Below are 18,689 nucleotides of genomic sequence, written 5' to 3'. Positions count from 1 at the left end.
GGAGGAAAAGCTTCCGGGAGGGCGCTGAGCACCTCAAGTCTCGTCGCCGAGAGCATGCAGAAAGCGAGCAGAGGCAGTGGAAGGAGCGTGCAGCAAACCGGATTTCCCCACCCACCCTTTCCTTCAACGACTGTCTATTCCACCTGTGACAGAAGAGATTGTAATTCCCTTATTGGACTGTTCAGTCACCTGAGAACTCACTTTTAGAGTAGAAGCAAGTCTTCCTCGATTTCGAGGGACTGTCTATGATGATGAAGAAATGCGGAGCCACAGGAGTAACCAATAGAACAAAGTCACTGCTTTAATCAATCGATTAAAATTTATATGGGCAGCTTGATGCAGTAGGTGATTTAAATTGTCATATCATTGAAGTCCACAGTTAAGGTTCTGAGCTCACAACCTAGAACCACAGAGGATCTACAATGTTAAGACAACCTGCACATATTTCAGAACAGCTCTATTCATTTGTATAGCAGATGGTACTTTGTACTGGCCCGCCAGGGTATTTTGAGTGAATCAAAGCTGGAAAATGAATGAGTTAGATACTGAGATATTATTAGCCTTTTCTGGCTTGGGTGAGCCACAGATGGTTTCCAGAACAGTCTAAAATGCTGACTTCTATGTATGTTTTTGGAACTGCTGTGTCACACAGCAGACTGCAACTGTAATGCATTTTATGGTTGCGTACAACGACCGTAAAAGTCCTCTGCCCTATGAGAAAGGGCAAATGGCTTTTTATAAAATCTTCTCAAACATATGCTTTAAACGGTTATGGATTTGAAGATGAACACATTGATGAGTGTAGCATGTGCCCCATTATAACATGTGAGTAAATTTACATTTACAGTATTTCAACAAACTTGATAGCTGATGGCTCAGCTGATACTTCTGATAAATTTGCAGTGAATCAGAAAATGCCATTTTAACAGTGGTGGTGTCACTAGATTAGTTCAGTGTATTGATAGCAATATGTTTTAGGAAAATTCCGCTTAAGCATGGTGGTGTTGACCCTGAGCTGAGCTTCTGACCCCATACCTTCTCCATTACAAAAGCTTGCTACTTCCACCCTGATAACATCGCCTGCCTCTGCCTCAGTTCATCTGCTGCTGAAACACTCGTCCATGCCTTTGTTGATTCCAGACTCAACTACTTCCAGTGTCCTCCTGGCCAGCCTCCCACTCTTAACCGTCTGTAAACTTCATCTCATTCAAAGCTCTGTTGTCTGTATCCTATCTGGCACTAAGTCCTGCTCATCCATCATTCTTGTCCTTGCTGACCTACATTGGCTCACAGAACCTCAATGCCTCCAATTTAAAATTCCTCACCCTCATGTTTAAATTCTTAATTTATTCACTCCCCCTATCTCTGTTGCCTTCTCCAGCCTTAAAATTTCTCCCATAACGCTCTGTTCCTCTGACTCTAGTCTCTTGTGCGTCCACCCCTCCCTTCACTTCACCTTTAAAGCTCCCCTTTTTGATCAAGCTTTTGGTTACCCCTCTTAATGTCTTCGGTGCAGCACTATGAGTCTTTCGGATGAGACTTTAAATTTGGGTCCCGTCTGCCCCCTCATTGATGTAATAGATCCTGGGACACTATTTCGAAGAAGAGCAGGAGAGGTCTCCCTGGCGTCCTGGCCACTATTTATTCCTCAACTAGCATCTCTAAAGAATTATGTTGTCATTATCTCATTGCTGTTAGTACAACCTTGCTGTGCACAAATTGGCTGCCACATTTCCTATGACAGTGACTACACTTCAAAAGTACTTCATTGGCTGTAAAGCACTTTGGAACGTCCTGAAGTCGGTAAAGGGGCTCTATAAATGCAAGTCTTTATTTACTTTTCTTTCCCTCTTTGTCTCCTTCAGCCTCACAAACCCCTGAGATATCTGCGCTCCTCAAAATTCTGTCCTCTTGAGCATCCCTGATTATAACTGCTGAACCATCGGTGGCTGTGTCTTTAGCTGCCTGGGCACTAAGCTCTGGAACTCTCTCCCTAAACCTCTCGCCTCTCTGTCTCTTCCCTCCTTTAAGATGCTCCTTAAAACCTACCTCTGACCAAGCTTTTGGTCATCTGCAGTAACTTCTTGTGTGGCTTGGTGTCAAAATTTTTTTTGTTCTGTCACACTCCTGCGAAGCGCCTTGAGATGTTTTACTACACACGATGGCTGGTATAAAGTGGCAGCGTTAATAAAATAAAAAATCATTGCGGATAGTCTAAACTAACGCTGTTACTCACTTAAACATTTGCCAAAAAGTCTTCTAAACTTTTACCACCTCCGTGGATGGGCAGAAAATAAGAGATATAACATTAACTGATCAGTAGTTTCTTCCAGGCACAAGCAACGAATAATTTGATTAGGGGTTTAAAGGTGAATGCCATTTTAGAGAAATGTGGAATCATAATTCTTCCTAGAATCAAAACCATGCTACTTCAATCAGATATCACTATACTCGAGGCTGCATTTTTATTCAGTTCTCCCTTGGAAAAAATTCAGTGCTGTGCAAGAGGACAATGATGACATTGAACAGGAAGTGAAGAGTTTGGGGGTGTGGAGGGAGACTGAGAGAGAGAGTCGATACAGATGGAACTATTTTAAGGTTTACATTAAAATGTTAGTGTCCGAAATGAACGCACTCGTTAATTTTGTATCCCTGAGCAATGAGAATCAATTTAGTCTTGGCTTAGCTGAGACCTTCAACAGATTTCCTGTTGAAGATTTCATGCACGAATAACGAATTGATCAACCTTTAATATGTGAAGTAGTTTTATGCAAGCTTTTGCAGAGTCTTTGCGAGATTACCAGCACTTTATTGTACAGCAGTAAATCACAGTCACTTTTAATGCCTTGATCTTTGAACAATGTGTATGCCCATCATTGGTTAAAATTATGTCGGCCATAATTTCTTCTAACTAGAAATTATTCTAGCCTCCTGTGGTTTTTGAGGCTAACTTATTTAATCTGCATTGTAGAAATAGATTTCAAAGTTTATGCTTTCCACTTAAGAACAGTTGGTTGGTGCTGTGGGGAGATAGTTGCTGGAACGGTGTTTTATGTGTTAACTGGAATTTGTTCAGAGCCTAAAATTCCATTTAAATAGCTAGTTATGGTTTAATTATTTCTGGGCCAGCTCCTCATTTAGTCACCTGTTCCAGTGTGCAACTTCTTGATTCACCTCACATGAAATGTACCTGATCTCTCATCTACCAGATGGAAAAATCCATGTGTTAGTCTTTTGTGCTTGTTGTGATCATGTAGCATGATTGTGTAAATGCAAATATTTTGTCACAAAAAGTGAATAAATCAATGCATACTTACATATTAGCCAAGTGACATTTTAGCGAAAAATCAAAGTGAAAGGGACACATTTTAGTATTGACACTCAAATCTCCCATGTCACTGCACACGGATAGTCAGGACTAGTGACGTCTTCAGGTGAAGCAGCGTTAGAATGTGGACCAGGACATGCAGATTAATTTACCACCATTCTGTCCTTATTTTGACATGTTAGTATGATTTTACATTATTGATAATTAAAGAGCAAAACATGGCAATTTGGAAAGTAGAGTTGGAGCATAAACATTTTTCTTCAGTGCAGGTTGAGGAGTTGGGAGATGCAAAATTGAGGGCCAATGGTTGGAGCGTGTAATTACAGTTTGAAAAGTTTAAATGTGGACATATGGATTTATTCTTGAAAAAGTGGACAATAGGAAGTTTGGTTTTGTTGGCAGGCAGTCTACAACTCTTGCACAGTTACAGTTAAATAGCAGAATACAGGGCAGTTTGGGAAGCAAAGTAGTCGAGTTGGTTGCACCATAGGGATTTCTCTGCAGTGTAAGGTAGAGAAGGACTGTAGAGACTGAGGTTCTGCGGCGCCATCACGGAGTGTAATTTTACAGCACAGCAAAGTTACATGGGTAGTTTCCATCATACATGGGAATTTATAAATGGAAAAGGCTGTCACGTGACGCAAACTTAGCAGGAAGTAAAGCTTTGCAAACAAAATGCACGCACATGCATTAAGTTTTTAAATACAGATTTATTATTTAAACTTGGATTTAATATACCTGAGAGAATGAAATGGTTTGTGTTGATCAAATTCAGATATGTACTAATGCAGGGGTATTAAACTAATTTTAGGAACTTGTTTTCAACAAGCATTGTAACTGCACAGTAATTTTCTCAGTGCTGCCTCAACCCAGATTCGGAACACCATCCCGAACTGCAATAGTGTTTTTTTTTTTCTCTCTCACTAATCTGTTCCTGTGGTTTCAGAGTGAGATTGACTTGAGTTTGTGCTAAACTTCTCGAAGTGTCCTATGAAAGATATCAGATCTTTAGTTCCATTGGTCTGGTCTGAGTTTTGACTGAAATGAAAATAATTGTATCTTTAGGGTATTTGAAATGTTCACAGGCTCCACTGAGTTGCAAAAGTACCCTACTGGTTTTCTGTCATATGGTTCACCATTGAATTGTCAGTCTCTCCAAATGCAGTTTTACCTTGAAGGTTCATGTTCCTGCTGAGTTAGTTACAACGAGGTTGCCAAGATTATTTCCTAATTGCTTTTGGAATCATGGGTTCATGTTACTTTTTTATTACAATGCTATTGATTGTACTATTTCAGAGATAGCCAAAGATAGTCACTTAGTATGAAAGCTGGGTAATTCTATTTCTCACTGAATATAGTGAATAATTGAAAATAATGTGAATATTTGCTCAACATCAACTGACTTAATGCAGTGATTTATTAGAACTAAGTTCCCTATTCGAGCACACCCATTCAAATTAATGGGCCGAAAAATGAAAGTATGCTGGCCTGTGGTTTATGGATTAGCACTACTACTGTCTGGGAGCCCTCAATTGAGGAATTGGCCTTACTAATAGGCAGGTTTTACTACTTGTAATTGTACAGGTAGAATTCTGCGTTAGAATTCTGCACTTTAGGAGGGATGTGAAGACTTTGGAGAGGGTTTAGAAAAGATTTACAAGAATGGTTCCAGGGATGAAGGATTTAAGTTACGTGGATAGATTGGAGCAGCTGGGGTTGTTCTCCTTGGAGCAGAAAAGATTGAGAGGCAATTTGATAGAATTGTTCAAAATCTTTCAAGAGGAACAAAGGGATATCGGAGTTCAAATACACCAATCGCTAAAAGTTGCGCCACAAGTTAGCAAGGCCATTTAAAAAAAAAAGCAAACCAAACAACTAGGGTTTATTTCCAGAGGGATAGAATTGAAAAGTAAGGAAGTTATTCTAAACCTGTGTCGAACGTTGGTTAGACCACACTTTGAGCAGTGCGTGCAGTTCTGGTCACCATATTACAAAAAGGATATAAAGGCACTGGAGAGGGTGCAGAGAAGATTTACAAGGATGATACCAGAAATGCAAGGGTATACATATCAGGAAAGGGTAAACAGACTGGGTGTCTCTTTTCTCTTGAAAGAAGACGACTTAAAAGAGGTCTTTAAAATTGAGAGGTTTTGATGGGAGTCAATACAGAGAGAATGTTTCCACTTGTGAAGAGGAGCATAACGAAAGGTCATCAATATAAGATAGTCACTCAGAAATCCAATAGAGAATTCAGAAGAAACTTCTTTACCCAAAGAGTGGTGAGAATGTGAAACTCAACCACAGGGAGTGGATGAAACAAATAGTATAGATACATTTAAGGGGAAGCTGGACAAGCAGATGAAGGACTAAAGGGTTGCGCTGATAGATTTAGATGAGGATAGATGGGGGGAGGCTCGAGTGGAGCACAAATGCTGGCATGGGCTGGTTGTGCCAAATGGCCTGTTTCTGTGCCATATATTCTATGTAAAAACTTTTTTACGCAGCGAACAGTAATGATCTGGAATGCACTGCCTGAAAGGGTGGTGGAGGCAGATTCAATTGTGGCTTTCAAAAGGGAATTGGATAAGTACCTGAAGGAAAATAGTGAATCAAAGTGCTGTTGTGCTCCGTGTTTTACATGTAACTTATTGAAGGATCGAGAATTATGAGCATTTGGTATTATTTTGTTGGATTATTATTAAAGAGTCATTATGCAATCCCTGCAATAGAATTTGGTTGTTGTTCAGACAATTATGTTTAAAGGTAAAAGTAATTTTTTTTACTGGCTGCAATGTAACACGTTAATTGTATTTAAAACTCCATCCTCCTGAAAGGAAAAAAGCATTTTATCAGCATTCAAAACTCTCACTGGTTCACTCAATTAAAAGAGCATTATGTTAAACAATGGCCCAGTGAGAATGTGACTGGCATGATCGGCCAATGAATACAACACCCATCAACTGCTCCCACGTGGGGGCAAGTGCTTTTGCAAGTGCTTTTAAAAATGGCTTCAAATCTGTGTCAGTATCTATAACCTGCAATAAATACATTTTTATTTTCTAGAATTGGGGTCCAGTAAGTATGCCTGTGGATTTTCCTCCTAGACAGAGTTGTCGCCTGGAATTTTGCCCTTTTTTAATGTGGTTGTTCAACCACAGAGTTCAGTGGATGATTCATACTCTTAGGCTTTGAAAAGGCTCCGAGCATGCTCAATAGCACTCTAGTACAGATTCTCTCTCTCCTCAGCAACCACTAGAGTAAATCTTGAGCAATTTCAAAATTACTTTGCAATACTGCACAATTCAGTATATGAACTAGTTCCTCTCCTCCACTTTTTACAAACCAGAGGTTTCTGACATACTGGTCTTGCTAATCAGTAATTCTGTTGCTTTAATTTCAAGCTCCGATTCTGTTTTATAATTTTTTATTCTGCTGGTGAATCAAACCCCTAATCTCGACAATGTTCTCTGTTACTCTATTTCCTAGTTACCTGGAGTGACAGGTGATGGCAAATCAGTTGCATCTGCTGCTGTATCTGTATGAATTGGAGAATGGGATTGAACATTTGATAAAGAAAGCAGAGCTCCAGCCTGTTCACTTCAGCCTGCTAACTTCAGCCACATTTAAAACAAGAACCACGGTTAAAATATTAAGAGGGGCACACTGTTTGCTGTTTAACCGGGAGGAATAACATTGGAGTGATGTCTTTTTGCACAAAGTGCTTTTTATGCTTGAAAAATGATACTCATCAGAAATGTCTTCGACCCCCAAAAAAGTATTTTTAATGCTGTGGAGACGCTTGAAGTTAGGTTCTTTATTCCTACCAGGCTGCTTTGGCTGATGCAACTTGCAACTCTGTATTTGGAGGGTGGTTCTCTACAAAGAGTGGAGTGAGGCACAAGGCCTGACCCAAGGAAACCACACTACCAGTTGGGAATGCTGGTAATTTCCGAGTGCTGGTTTTCGCCAGACTGGCCTTCAGACTGATTTGAAGTCCACTCTTCAATAGATCGACTCCACGATTTACTGGGATGCTCTCTGTAAATGAAATCACCGGAGTGTAGCATTGAAAGGGGTCCTATTTGCGGGAGAAAATTAAGCATTTAGAAAAACCTAAATTGTAAACTGCATTTTAGCCACGTATGATCTGATTCTATCTGATCCCAAGAGATTAGAAAATCAGGTGATTGGTGGTGGGAGGGGGTGATGGGATTGAATCCATGTTCTGTCACTCAGTGGAATCATTTTTTTTTTATTAGTAGGTTTGCAGCATTTAACTCCATCATTTCACCCCTGGTCCTGTCTCGTAATAAATGACAATTATAATGGCCCTAGTGCAGCCTATTGTATCCTGCCTTTTATATAAAGGATTGTAAAACAGCTGCTCTTTTGTACTCATTAGATTGCTACGTACTGTAAATATTGGAAATGGAGTCCATTTGTGTGAAATAATTACTAGTTTCCCACTGAGTGCTCATATTTAAAAAGTGTCCATTTATTATTGGTCAGATGGTTTAAAAAAAAAGTCTTGCGTGCAATTTCTTGTATGTTGAGAATCATATTGGGAAATTTTTTGAAAATTTATATTATTAATCATTAAATTTTATTTCCAAAGTAAGCGATCCTGGACAGCTACCTCTTCTGGTGAAAGAATGAACAGCCTGCTTTCAGACCTTTGCGAAGTGTTCCCTTTGGCTGGCTGCCAACAGGCATGGCTTACTATCCAGCCAGGACTACCCGTTTTGATTTTTGTCTGACATCTTTAAGCCAGGAGATGGCACAGTCTCTACTGTTTCCAATTCAGTTTGCGTAATCAACATTTTTGCTCCTGTTTGCAATTTAGTTGTGCCTCACAGTTTGCAAATGTGATCTGTTTCACGCCATTAATTTTGTGAATGTATGGAATGGCCTCTCAAGGGCGGCAGTGGGGACTGACTGTACCAGCAAATTTGAGAGAAAGTTCAATAAGTACCGGTGGAAAAATTGATGGAGGAGTATGACAGACATTGAAGAATATATTTCCTGGACATTGATGCATACCAGATGGAGTGCAATGGTTTTTTGCGATATTTGTACATCCCTATGTTAGTGAATTTGGCAGAAGTATTGCAAGTCCTCCAATGTTTTTTGAGAAGGTAACACAGAGGGTCGATGAGGGTAGTGCGTTTGATGTAGTGTATATGGATTTTAGGCAAGCTTTTGATCGGGTCCCACTTGTTATGAAAGTAAAAGCCCGTGGGATCGAGGGCGAAGTGGCAAGTTGGATCCAAAATTGGTTCAGAGGCAGGAAACAAAGGGTATGGTTGATGGGTGTTTTGTGACAGGAAGGCTGTTTCCAGTGGGGTTCTGCAGGGCTCAGTACTGGGTCCCTTGCTTTTTGTGGTATATATCAATGTTTTAGACTTGAATGTAGGGGGTATGATTAAGAAGTTTGCAGATGCTACTAAAATCGGCTGTGTGATTGTTAATGAAGAAGAAAGCTCTAGATTGCAGGAAGATATCAGTGAACTGGTAGACAGTGGCAAATGAAATTCACTCAGAAGAAGTGTGAGGTAATGCATTTGGGGAGGGCCATCAAGGCAAGGGAATACACATTAAATGGTAGGACACTGAAAAGCAAAGGGACATTGGAGTGCATGTCCACAGATCCCTGAAGGTAGCAGGCCAGGTTTATAAGATGGTTAAGAAGGCATACGGAATAAAATGACTTTCTTAGCCGAGGCATAGAGTACAAGAGCAGGGAGATTATGCATGAACTGTATAAAATACTAGTAAGGCCACAGCTAGAGTACTGCGTGCAGTTCTGGTCACTACATTACAGGAAAGATGTGATTGCACTGGAGGAGATTTACGAGGATGCTGCCTGAACTGGAGAAATTTAGCTGCGAGGAGAGATTGGATAGGCTGGGTTTGTTTTCTTTGGAACAGAGGAGGCTGAGGAGAGACCTTATTGAGGTGTATAAAATTATGAGGGGATAGGACATACCTATTTCCCTTAGCAGAGGGATCAACAACCAGGGGGCATAAATTTAAAGTAATTGGTGCAAGATTTAGAGGGGATTTGAGGGGAAATTTCTTCAAGAGGATGATGGGGGTCTGGAATTCACTGCCTGAAAGGGTGGGAGAGGCAGAAACCCTCACCACATTTAAAATGTACTTGGATGTGCACTTGAAGTGCCGTAACCGACAGGGCTACGGACCAAGAGCTGAAAAGGGATTAGGCTAGATAGCTCTTTGGTGGCTGGCGTGGACGAGATGGCCTGAAATGGCCTCATTCCGTGCTGTAAATGTCTGATTCTATGAAAGTGTTACGTGAAAGGTAATAGGCAGTGAGTGAATTTTGTAACCTGGACAAAGAGAATTACACTGATTATGAAATTTTGTTAGTGAAAATGAGTACAATGTTTATCAGATAGGAAATGGTTTGGGATTTTGTTTTTATCTACTTACTGGGTGTTGATCATGTATTCACTGCAGATGAAATTGATTGGTAAAATGTTTCTCAGAATAACTATTTTACACAGCCCATTTACAAAAGTTTTGAATATTATGTATTGTTGACACATTCATTGCCTGTATTTTTGCTTATCATTTGCATGACTGCTCTCCACCCTGATCCCTGGGGGAAACCACGGGTGTTGCTCAACAAACTGGCAGTTAACTGAAAGACAAGGTAAACCTTTCAACATATTTTTCACAGAGCAGGTTGCAGTTGCCAGCATCTTTCTTGTTTGAAAGAGGGCATTATTAAAGAATAGAACACATTGTTAACAAAAGACAACTTCGCCTGTCATTTGTTTGAGGGAATGAATATATGATGTAAACCAAGATTGCATGTTCTACTTGCCATTACCTACTTTTTATTTATATTGTAATTAACCCAGCATCTAGTCCCTCAATGTCTAAAAATTGAAATTCTCATCCCTCTGTTAAACCCCTCCTTGGCCTCACGCACCCTATCATATCACTGTAATCTCCTCCAACCCCTCAATCTCACCCGCTCTTCCCCCCCGCCCCCAAAACACTCCATTCATCTGACACCTGGTCTCTTCTTATGCTGCATCATCGCTGGTCATGCTTTCAGCTGCTCACTCTCTGAAATTTCCTCGATAATTGCCCTTGAAGAAGGTGGTGAGCCGTCTTCTTGAACCGCTGCAGTCCGTGTAGTGAAGGTACTCCCACAGTGCTGTTAGGGAGGGAGTTCCAGCAACGATGAAGGAACCATGATACATTTCCGAGTCAGGATGGTGTGTGACTTGGAGGTGATGGCCCATTTTGCCTGCTGCCCTTGTCCTACTAGACGGTAGAGGTCGCAGGTTTGGGAGGTGGTATTGAAGAAGCCATGGCGCGTTGCTGCAGTGTATCTTGTAGATGGTACACACTGCAGACACAGTGTTCCAGTGGTAGAGGGAGTGAGTGTTTAAGGTGTACCAATCAAGCTTTGTCGTGGATGGGCTTATCTGTCCAGGCAAGTGGAGAGTATTTATCAGACTCCTGATTTGTTCCTTGTAAATGGTGAAAAGGCTTTGTGGAGTCAGGAGGTGAGTTACTCACCACAGAATACCCAGCCTCTGACCTGCTCTTGTAGCCACAGTATTTATATGGCTAGTCTATTTAAGTTTCTGGTCAATGGTGACCCCCGGGATGTTGATGGTGGGGATTCGCCTTTGAATGTCAAGGGAAGATGGTTAGACTTTCTCTCGTTGGAGATAGTCATTGCCTGGCACTTGTGTGATGTGAATGTTACTTGCCACTTATCAGCCCAAGCCTGAAGGTCGTCCAGGTCTTGCTGCATGCGGGCACAGACTGCTTACTTATCTGAAAAATTATGAATGAAACTGAACACTGCAATCATCAGCAAACATCTCCACTTCTGATCTTAGGATGGAGTATGATGCTGTATTTTTTTTTAAGTAATAAATGAAAATATTCAAAAAGTGTAAACAACTAATGCCCATATGAATGATTTATCCCATGTTAGCTTGCAAAGTACCCTGGAGATTAAGCTTCAAATTCCTGGAGACTTGACAACCTTAGCAGCAGTCCCTTTTCCCTTTCTATTACCACTGTTGGTAATTTATCCTGTATGTCAGATAGTGTGGTGAGGGCAGCAATCCAAGAGATGCAGTGTCAAGTTTCTCTCTCTTTGAGACATCAACTCACCAGTCTGGATAAGAACCAAACAAAGCTTCAAAGCATCCAACGCTGTCATGCCTTATTTTTCCGCTGCAAATCTGCCATGCGCCTGTTTTTATAATTCTTGGTGGTATAATATTGGTATGTTTTTGTTTTTGAAGAAGTACATGAAAACGTTACAAGTAAAACAATCGCTTTTCATGTTCTTTGAAAAGTGCTGTTTCATCACTATCTTCATGCTGTCAGACTTGCGTGGGCTCTGGTTTATTTCAGTTGGGGTCTACTTAAATGATAGCATTGTGGATTACAACTCCTGTTTTTTTTCGTGTGAAGGATAAATTATGCAGTATAGTGACCTCTTCAAATAATAGAGGTGTATAATGTTTAGTAGTGCCTTGGGCAGTAGGTTCTTGCTGCCCATCCTCTCCAAGGCAATGTACTGAAGAAAATGTGTCCAATTTGAATGAGTTTTTTCCAATTACAATATTATTAAATGGCACAAAGTTTCCATCTAGTGGTCAATTTGTATGTAGTGTGACTTCACGTTTCCTCATTATGATCTGTTTGACAAGGTTTTTTTTAAAACTCTGAAATGGTGCACCATTATCGTGCACCTCTGATGTATATAGGACTGTATATTGAGTTTTTCATCTGACAACAGTCTGAATATCAGATGTCCTAATTTATGATTTATTTCTCTATGTCCAGTAAAAGAAAAAAGAAGACTTGCATTTATATCTCTTGCAAGTGGTGGGATTGTGGTGCCTCAGTTTTACATCTTTCAGCTTTTAAGCCAGTACTGCATATGGGAGGCTGAGACCAATTGCAATTGTCAGATGAAGTGAGGGTCATGGCACACAGACATATGTTTGTTCCAATCTTAGTCATACATTGTAATTTTATATATTTCCATTATAGTTGGTAATTGAACTGTTTATGTAAACATATCACACTGCAATTACATCCTCCTTCCAACACTCCAGCAGGCACAAGATTTTTAATGTTACCAGTTAATCTCCTGTGGCATTGTACTCGGTAGATCAAAGAATATGGTTACTCTTACCTATTTCTTCTCCGTTACTGTTTCCTCTGTCACTGTTTCCTCTGTCACTGCTGCTGTTTCTCTTGTTCTCTGCTCTTCTATTCTTTCCTTAACCCTTTTTGTTTCTCTGGTCTTTTTTCTCTCTCTTTGTATTCACTCCTTTCCATGATATGGCAGGAAAGGAGCTATCATTGGCTGCAGACTGAATTTATGGGGTTATGGGAATAATGTGCAATTCACTTCCAACAATCACTTGTACAATCCACCCACTGGGGCTCTTTCGAAGAGCAATCCAGTTCGTCCCACTCCTTCCCCATATTCATGCAATTTTTTTCTCTAAGTATTTATCCAATTCCCATCTGAAGGCTTCGATTGAATCTGTATCCATCACCCTGTCAGGCAGTGCATTCCAAATCCTATCGACTCGTTGCGTAAAATGGTTTTCCTCATGTTGCCTCTGTTTTTGCCAATCTTGTGCCCTCTCATTATTGACACTTCAGCAATTGGAAACAGTTTCTCTTTATTTACTGTCTAAATCCTTCATGATTTTGAACACCTCTATCAAATCTTCTCTTGGCCTTCTCTGCTCCAAGGAGAACAACCCCAGCTTCTCCAGTCTAAGCATGTAACTAATCTCATCATCCCTGGAATGATTTTAGTAAATCTCTCCAAAGCCTTCACATGCTTCCAAAATTGTGGTGCCCAGAATTGGTCACAATATTCCAGTTGGGGCCAAACTAGTGCTTTATATAGGTTTAGCATAACTTCCTGGCTTTTGTACTCCATGCCTCTATAAATCCCAGGGACCCATATGCTTTATTAACTGCTTTGTTAATATGTCCTGCCACCTTCAAAGATTGTTTCTTCCGACCAAAATATATCGCCTCACAATATTCTGCATTGAATTTCATCCACCATGTGTCTGCCCATTCCACCATCTTGAAGTCTGTTACAATATTCCTCACTCTACTACACTTGCAAGTTTTGTCACCTGCAGATTTTGAAATTGTACCCTATACCTCCAAGTCCAAGTAATGTATATCAAAAATAGCAGTGGTCCTAGTAGACCTTGGGGAATGCCACTGTATACTTCCCTCCAGTCTGGAAAAACAGCCATTCCCCACTACTCTCATTTCTATCCCTTGGCCAATTTTGTATCCATGCTGCTACTGTGCAACATCCCCACTGACACCTGGGAATCCCTGGCCAAAGACCGCCCTAAGTGGAGGAAGTGCATCTGGGAGGGCGCTGAGCACCTTGAGTCTCATCGCCGAGAGCATGCAGAAATCAAGCGCAGGCAATGAAAAGAGCGTGCAGCAAACCTGTCCCATCCATCCTTTCCCTCAACTGTGACCGGGACTGTGGATCTTGTATTGGACTGTTCAGTAACCTCAGGACTCATTTTTGGAGTGGAAGCAAGTCTTCCTCGATTCTGAGGGACTGCATATGATGATGAGTACATACCGGTGAAAAATAAATTACTATTACTGACTCCCTGGTCAAATATGATCATCTAAAGACTGTTGCTATTGCTATTTTTTTTTAAACTTGATGTGTTAGCCTCTAAAACATAAACTGTGATTAGTCTTATGTTGAAATGAAATGTGGATTAAAAAGATCAAAATGGCTGAAAATATCCAATTTACTGAAGGAAGTTTTGTAAGTGCACTTTTATGACTAGTGACAAACCTTATGATTAAATAGAGAGTAATGGATAACTGGGACTGATGTGAAATAATAAGCGTTTCAACTAATTAAAATTACCTGATAAACCACAAAAGCATCGTAACAGTACGCCAATAGCCATCCGTAGACAAAATTGGGAAAGATATTGACATTAACTCCACGTAATCCTCACATTTACAATATGTATTGTGGGGCAGTTCTACATTTCCTTTTTTTTTCAGGGGTAGTTTTGTTGTGAACTTTGGGGTTGTGTTGTGGACTATCAAACTTTGGCTCAGTACAAACCACTGGAGTGAAGCAGGAGCAATTTACCATAGTTTTCGAAATAAAAACAGAAAATGCCAGAAATACTCAGCAGGTCAGGCAGCATCTGGGGAGAGAGAAACAGAATTAACCTTTCAAGTTGATGACCTTTCATCAGAACCTTTCCAGCATCCGCAGTATTTTGATTCTGTATAACTTTAGAAATGTTTGATTTGTATTTTGTAGACCTCTAACAAGCTGTAATTATTTCATGATGAATGTTGGTGAGAACAATGACAGGAATGAAGTTATCAAACCAGAAAAATTTAGATTTCTGGAGTACAACTAACGAAATCATTGGTCTTGTACCCTTGATTTGAAGTTCAGATTTGTTATTAAGTCCTGCATACTACAAATTTACAGGAACGCTTGTTTACTTAAATCAAAAGTCCTAATTCTTGGAAGACTTAGTTTTATCATTTTGGTTGGACTTTTGAGAAGTTAAGTCAAGAATTTTAAATTCCTTTTCATCCACCCAAAACTCTATTTGCAGATGCCAGCCACCTTTCCCATTTAGTTTGTTCTGAACTGTTGAGGTGTGTATGCATTGAAAGTATTATTTTTCAAATAAGTTTCTGCTGGAAAGTACCTGACTGGTCTTTGATAAATGACATATGTGAAATGACTGGTGGGAATGAGGCTTCATTTTTAATGCATATGTATACTGTACATCAAATGGGATTGTGGGCCTCTGTTGAAGTATAATAGCCAGCGGCAGGTCGAGGCCTTAAAAGGAGTGGCATGTCACTGCAAGGCACAGTGTGAGCCGGTTCAGGAGAGCGACTGGATTGAACGTCACCATAATCCAGGTGGCTGATTGGAGCGTGGCAGGTACAGCAGGAGAGGCAGCGAGCAGCGAGAGATTGCAGAGCGACGTGATTGGGGAGCAGGAGAGGCGTGAGTTCGGGGCCCAGGAGAGGCAAGGGCCCAGGGGCAACACGGGCCAGCCCACACTGCGATATGTGTGCGCACTAGGTCCATGCAGCAGAGCTTTTTGGTGTGGAAGCAAGTCATCCTCGATACGAGGGACCGTCTAAGATGATGATAATAGCAAGGAAGTGTCCTGGGGCAATTCCAGGAAAAATAAACTGAAAACACACCAGAAACTTTTATAATACTGTTTCAAGTCTATTGTTGCTGTTTTTAATGTTTTCTTTGCCTCAGGCCAGCTTCAGAGTAATTAGCATGTGATATAGTCAGCAATTATGCAGCTAAGTCTAATCAAACCAAGCAAGATTTTTCTCCCCAAGCTTTCCATTTCCCATTCAGTTCAATCATGCTATCAGCACATTGGGAAATATAATTTTTTTGAAGTATATACTGTAGAATTTAATACCTTTTTTAAATGGCTTTTTTATAGCAGATTAGTGTAATAAGGTCCAGGATTTAATAATGTCCACATGTATGTGATGGGTTGGATTGGGAAATTGCCTTATACAATATTCTGTATAATGTACACATTCAGCATTTACTGTATTGAGAGCTTAAAATATTGTGTGTCTGGTCTGGGGAATCAATGTAACACTGAGGTAATTTCTCAACTAATGTCAACGACTTTTCAGGTTGGCAGCTAACTTATTTAATAAAGACTGATTTATGCTATCAAGCAGCTTTATTAGGGTGTGAAAGCTTTCCAAACTTGTCATGTGCTTGTATTTCTCTAGTTCCTATGGTGCCTTTCGCAACCAACCTAGGTGTCATATTCGACCCTGAAATGAGTTTCCAGCCACATATCCGCGGCATAACTAAAACCGCCTTTTTCCACCTCCGTAACATTGCCCACTTCCGCCCCTGCCTCAGCTCATCTGCTGCTGAAGCCCTCATTCGTGCCTTTGTTACCTCTAGACTTGACTACTCCAACTCACTCCTGGCTGGCCTTCCACATTCCACACTACGTAAACTTTGAAGTCATCCAAAACTCAGCAGCCCGTGTACTAACCCACACCAATTCAAGATCACCCTGTGCTTTCTGACCTACATTGGCTCTCCGTTAAACAACGCCTCAATTTCAAAATTCTCATCCTTGTTTACAAATCACTCCATGGACTTGCCCCTCTCTATCTCTATAATCTTTTTCAGCCTCATAATCCCACAAGATGTCTGCGCTCCTCAAATTCTGACCTCTTGAACATCCCTCGTTATAACTGCTCAACCATCGGTGGACATGCCTTCAACTGCCTGGGCCTAACCTCTGGAACTCCCTCCTTAAACCTCTGGAACTCCCTCCTTAAACCTCTGGAACTCCCTCCTTAAACCTCTACGCCTGTCTACCTCTTTTTTATCCTTTTAAGACGCTTGTTAAAACCTACCTTTTTAAACAAGCTTTTGATCATCTGCCTTAATTTCTTTTGTGGCTCGATGTCAAATTTATCTGTTTGTCTGTAACACTGTTGTGAAGTGCCTTGAGACGTTTTACTATGTTAAAGGCGCTTTATAAATTTATTATTATTATTAAAGGGCTGATATCAAGAATATTTGTGTTTTAATTTCTTCTTTTGTAATTTGTACAGTTTTAAAAATACATAGGGCCCAAGTTTCCACACGATAAAAAACGGACGCCCCTCCGAGCTGGGCGCCCGTTTTTCGCGCCTAAAACGGCGCCTAAAAAAAAAATCGCGATTCTGGAGCGTTCTGCAGCTCCTTGTCTGCCTGGCGTGGCGCCCAGGGGGGCGGAGCCTACACTCGCACCGATTTTGTAAGTGGGAGGGGCGGGTACTATTTAAATTAGTTTTTTTTCCTGCCGGCAACGCTGTACGTTGGAGCGTTCGCGCACGCGCAGTGTGAAAAAAACATTGGCACTCGGCCATTTTTGTAGTTCTTTGTAGCTGTTTAATTTTTGAACATTTTTTTTAAATAAAAGCACATTGCCATCAGCACTTGCAGCCTTCTCACTGTCCTGTTCTCCCCCCTCCCCCCCGCCCCACCGGGAAAGAATGGGCGCCTCCCCCCCCCCCCCTGCGGGAAGAACGGGCGCCTCCTCTCTCTCTCTTTCTCTCTTTCCCCCCCCCCCCCCCGGGGAAAGAATGGGCGCCTCCTCTCTTTTCCCCCCCCCCCCCTCCCCAAGCGGGAAAGAACGGGCGCCTCAGGCTAACTGCAGCATTCTCCGTGCCTGAAGCACTTTCACACAGGTAGGAAGATGGTTTATTTAATCTTTTCTTTGCTTACAAATTTTTATTCAGGTTGGATTTATTTGTAGAAGTATAAATAAGGATTTATTGTAGAATTTAATGACTTCCCTTCCCCCCCCCCCCCCCCCACCTTGATCTGGACGCCTAATTTGTAACCTGCGCCTGATTTTTTAATGTGTAGAACAGGTTTTTTCAGTTGTACAAAAATCTTCGCTTGCTCCATTCTACTTTAGTTTGGAGTACGTTTTCACTGTGGAAACTTTCAAATCAGGCTTCAGTGGCCGGACATGCCCCCTTTTGAAGAAAAAAATTCTGTTCCAAAGTAGAACTGTTCTACCTGACTAGAACTGCAGAAAAAAAAATGTGGAGTATTGCGATTTCTAAGATAGTCCGTTCTCCACCAGTTGCTCCTAAAAATCAGGCGCAAATCATGTGGAAACTTGGGCCCATATTCTATTCTCGTTTCCATTTAGTGAGATATCTGAAAAGTTTTAATTGTTGTATTTTCCTTTTTAATCCTATAATTCAACAATGCTCGTGTACTAAATTGGGTCAGAAACCTCAATTTTCTAATACACCGTTGTTTCTTTTCACTTGCAGAAAATTCATCTGATGCAGATTTGTGGCTGCTAAACAGTTGTACTGTGAAAAACCCAGCTGAAGACCATTTCAGAAACTCGATTAAGTAAGTACAATGAGGAGAAACCTAATTGGCTCTGAAAGATATTGATATTTTGTAAGATTGATTAGCATCTTACTTATATTAAGCTCTGCAATTTTAATAACGTTTGATTCAACACTGACAGTTACGACTCATGATTTTCAAATAGTAGTTTTAAGCAATGTGGAAAGTAGTGTTTATAGCAATGTGGAAAAACAAGAGCCAAATCTTAAAACAAAAAAAGTAATCTATATCAACCAGATTTAATATCTTTAAATATTTAGTTCCTCAGCTGTAACAAATATGTTCTGATGTGTGTCAGATGCTCGAGTGCAAGAAAAATAACCAGATGTTATGCAAAAATGTATATGCAAACATGTTAGAACAGCGAAGACATTTTTCTAT

General features: G+C 40.7%; 1 protein-coding gene across 2 annotated transcripts in view; it reads left to right on the top strand.

The window, feature by feature from the left end:
* cdkal1 (CDK5 regulatory subunit associated protein 1-like 1) overlaps positions 1-18,689 on the top strand; it is a 1,217,472-nt gene that overhangs the window by 131,128 nt on the left and 1,067,655 nt on the right. For both annotated transcript variants that reach the window (XM_070880626.1, XM_070880627.1), the window contains exon 4: positions 18,224-18,308. In XM_070880626.1, coding sequence (XP_070736727.1) covers positions 18,224-18,308 — 85 coding nt within the window. The remainder of the gene's footprint in view (positions 1-18,223; positions 18,309-18,689) is intronic.

This window comes from Pristiophorus japonicus, chromosome 5 (genome assembly GCF_044704955.1).
Source record: "Pristiophorus japonicus isolate sPriJap1 chromosome 5, sPriJap1.hap1, whole genome shotgun sequence".
NCBI classification, from domain to species: Eukaryota; Metazoa; Chordata; class Chondrichthyes; family Pristiophoridae; genus Pristiophorus; species Pristiophorus japonicus.
The sequence above is the reverse complement of the archived record's forward strand: the minus strand, read 5'-3'. Positions and strand labels throughout refer to the sequence as shown.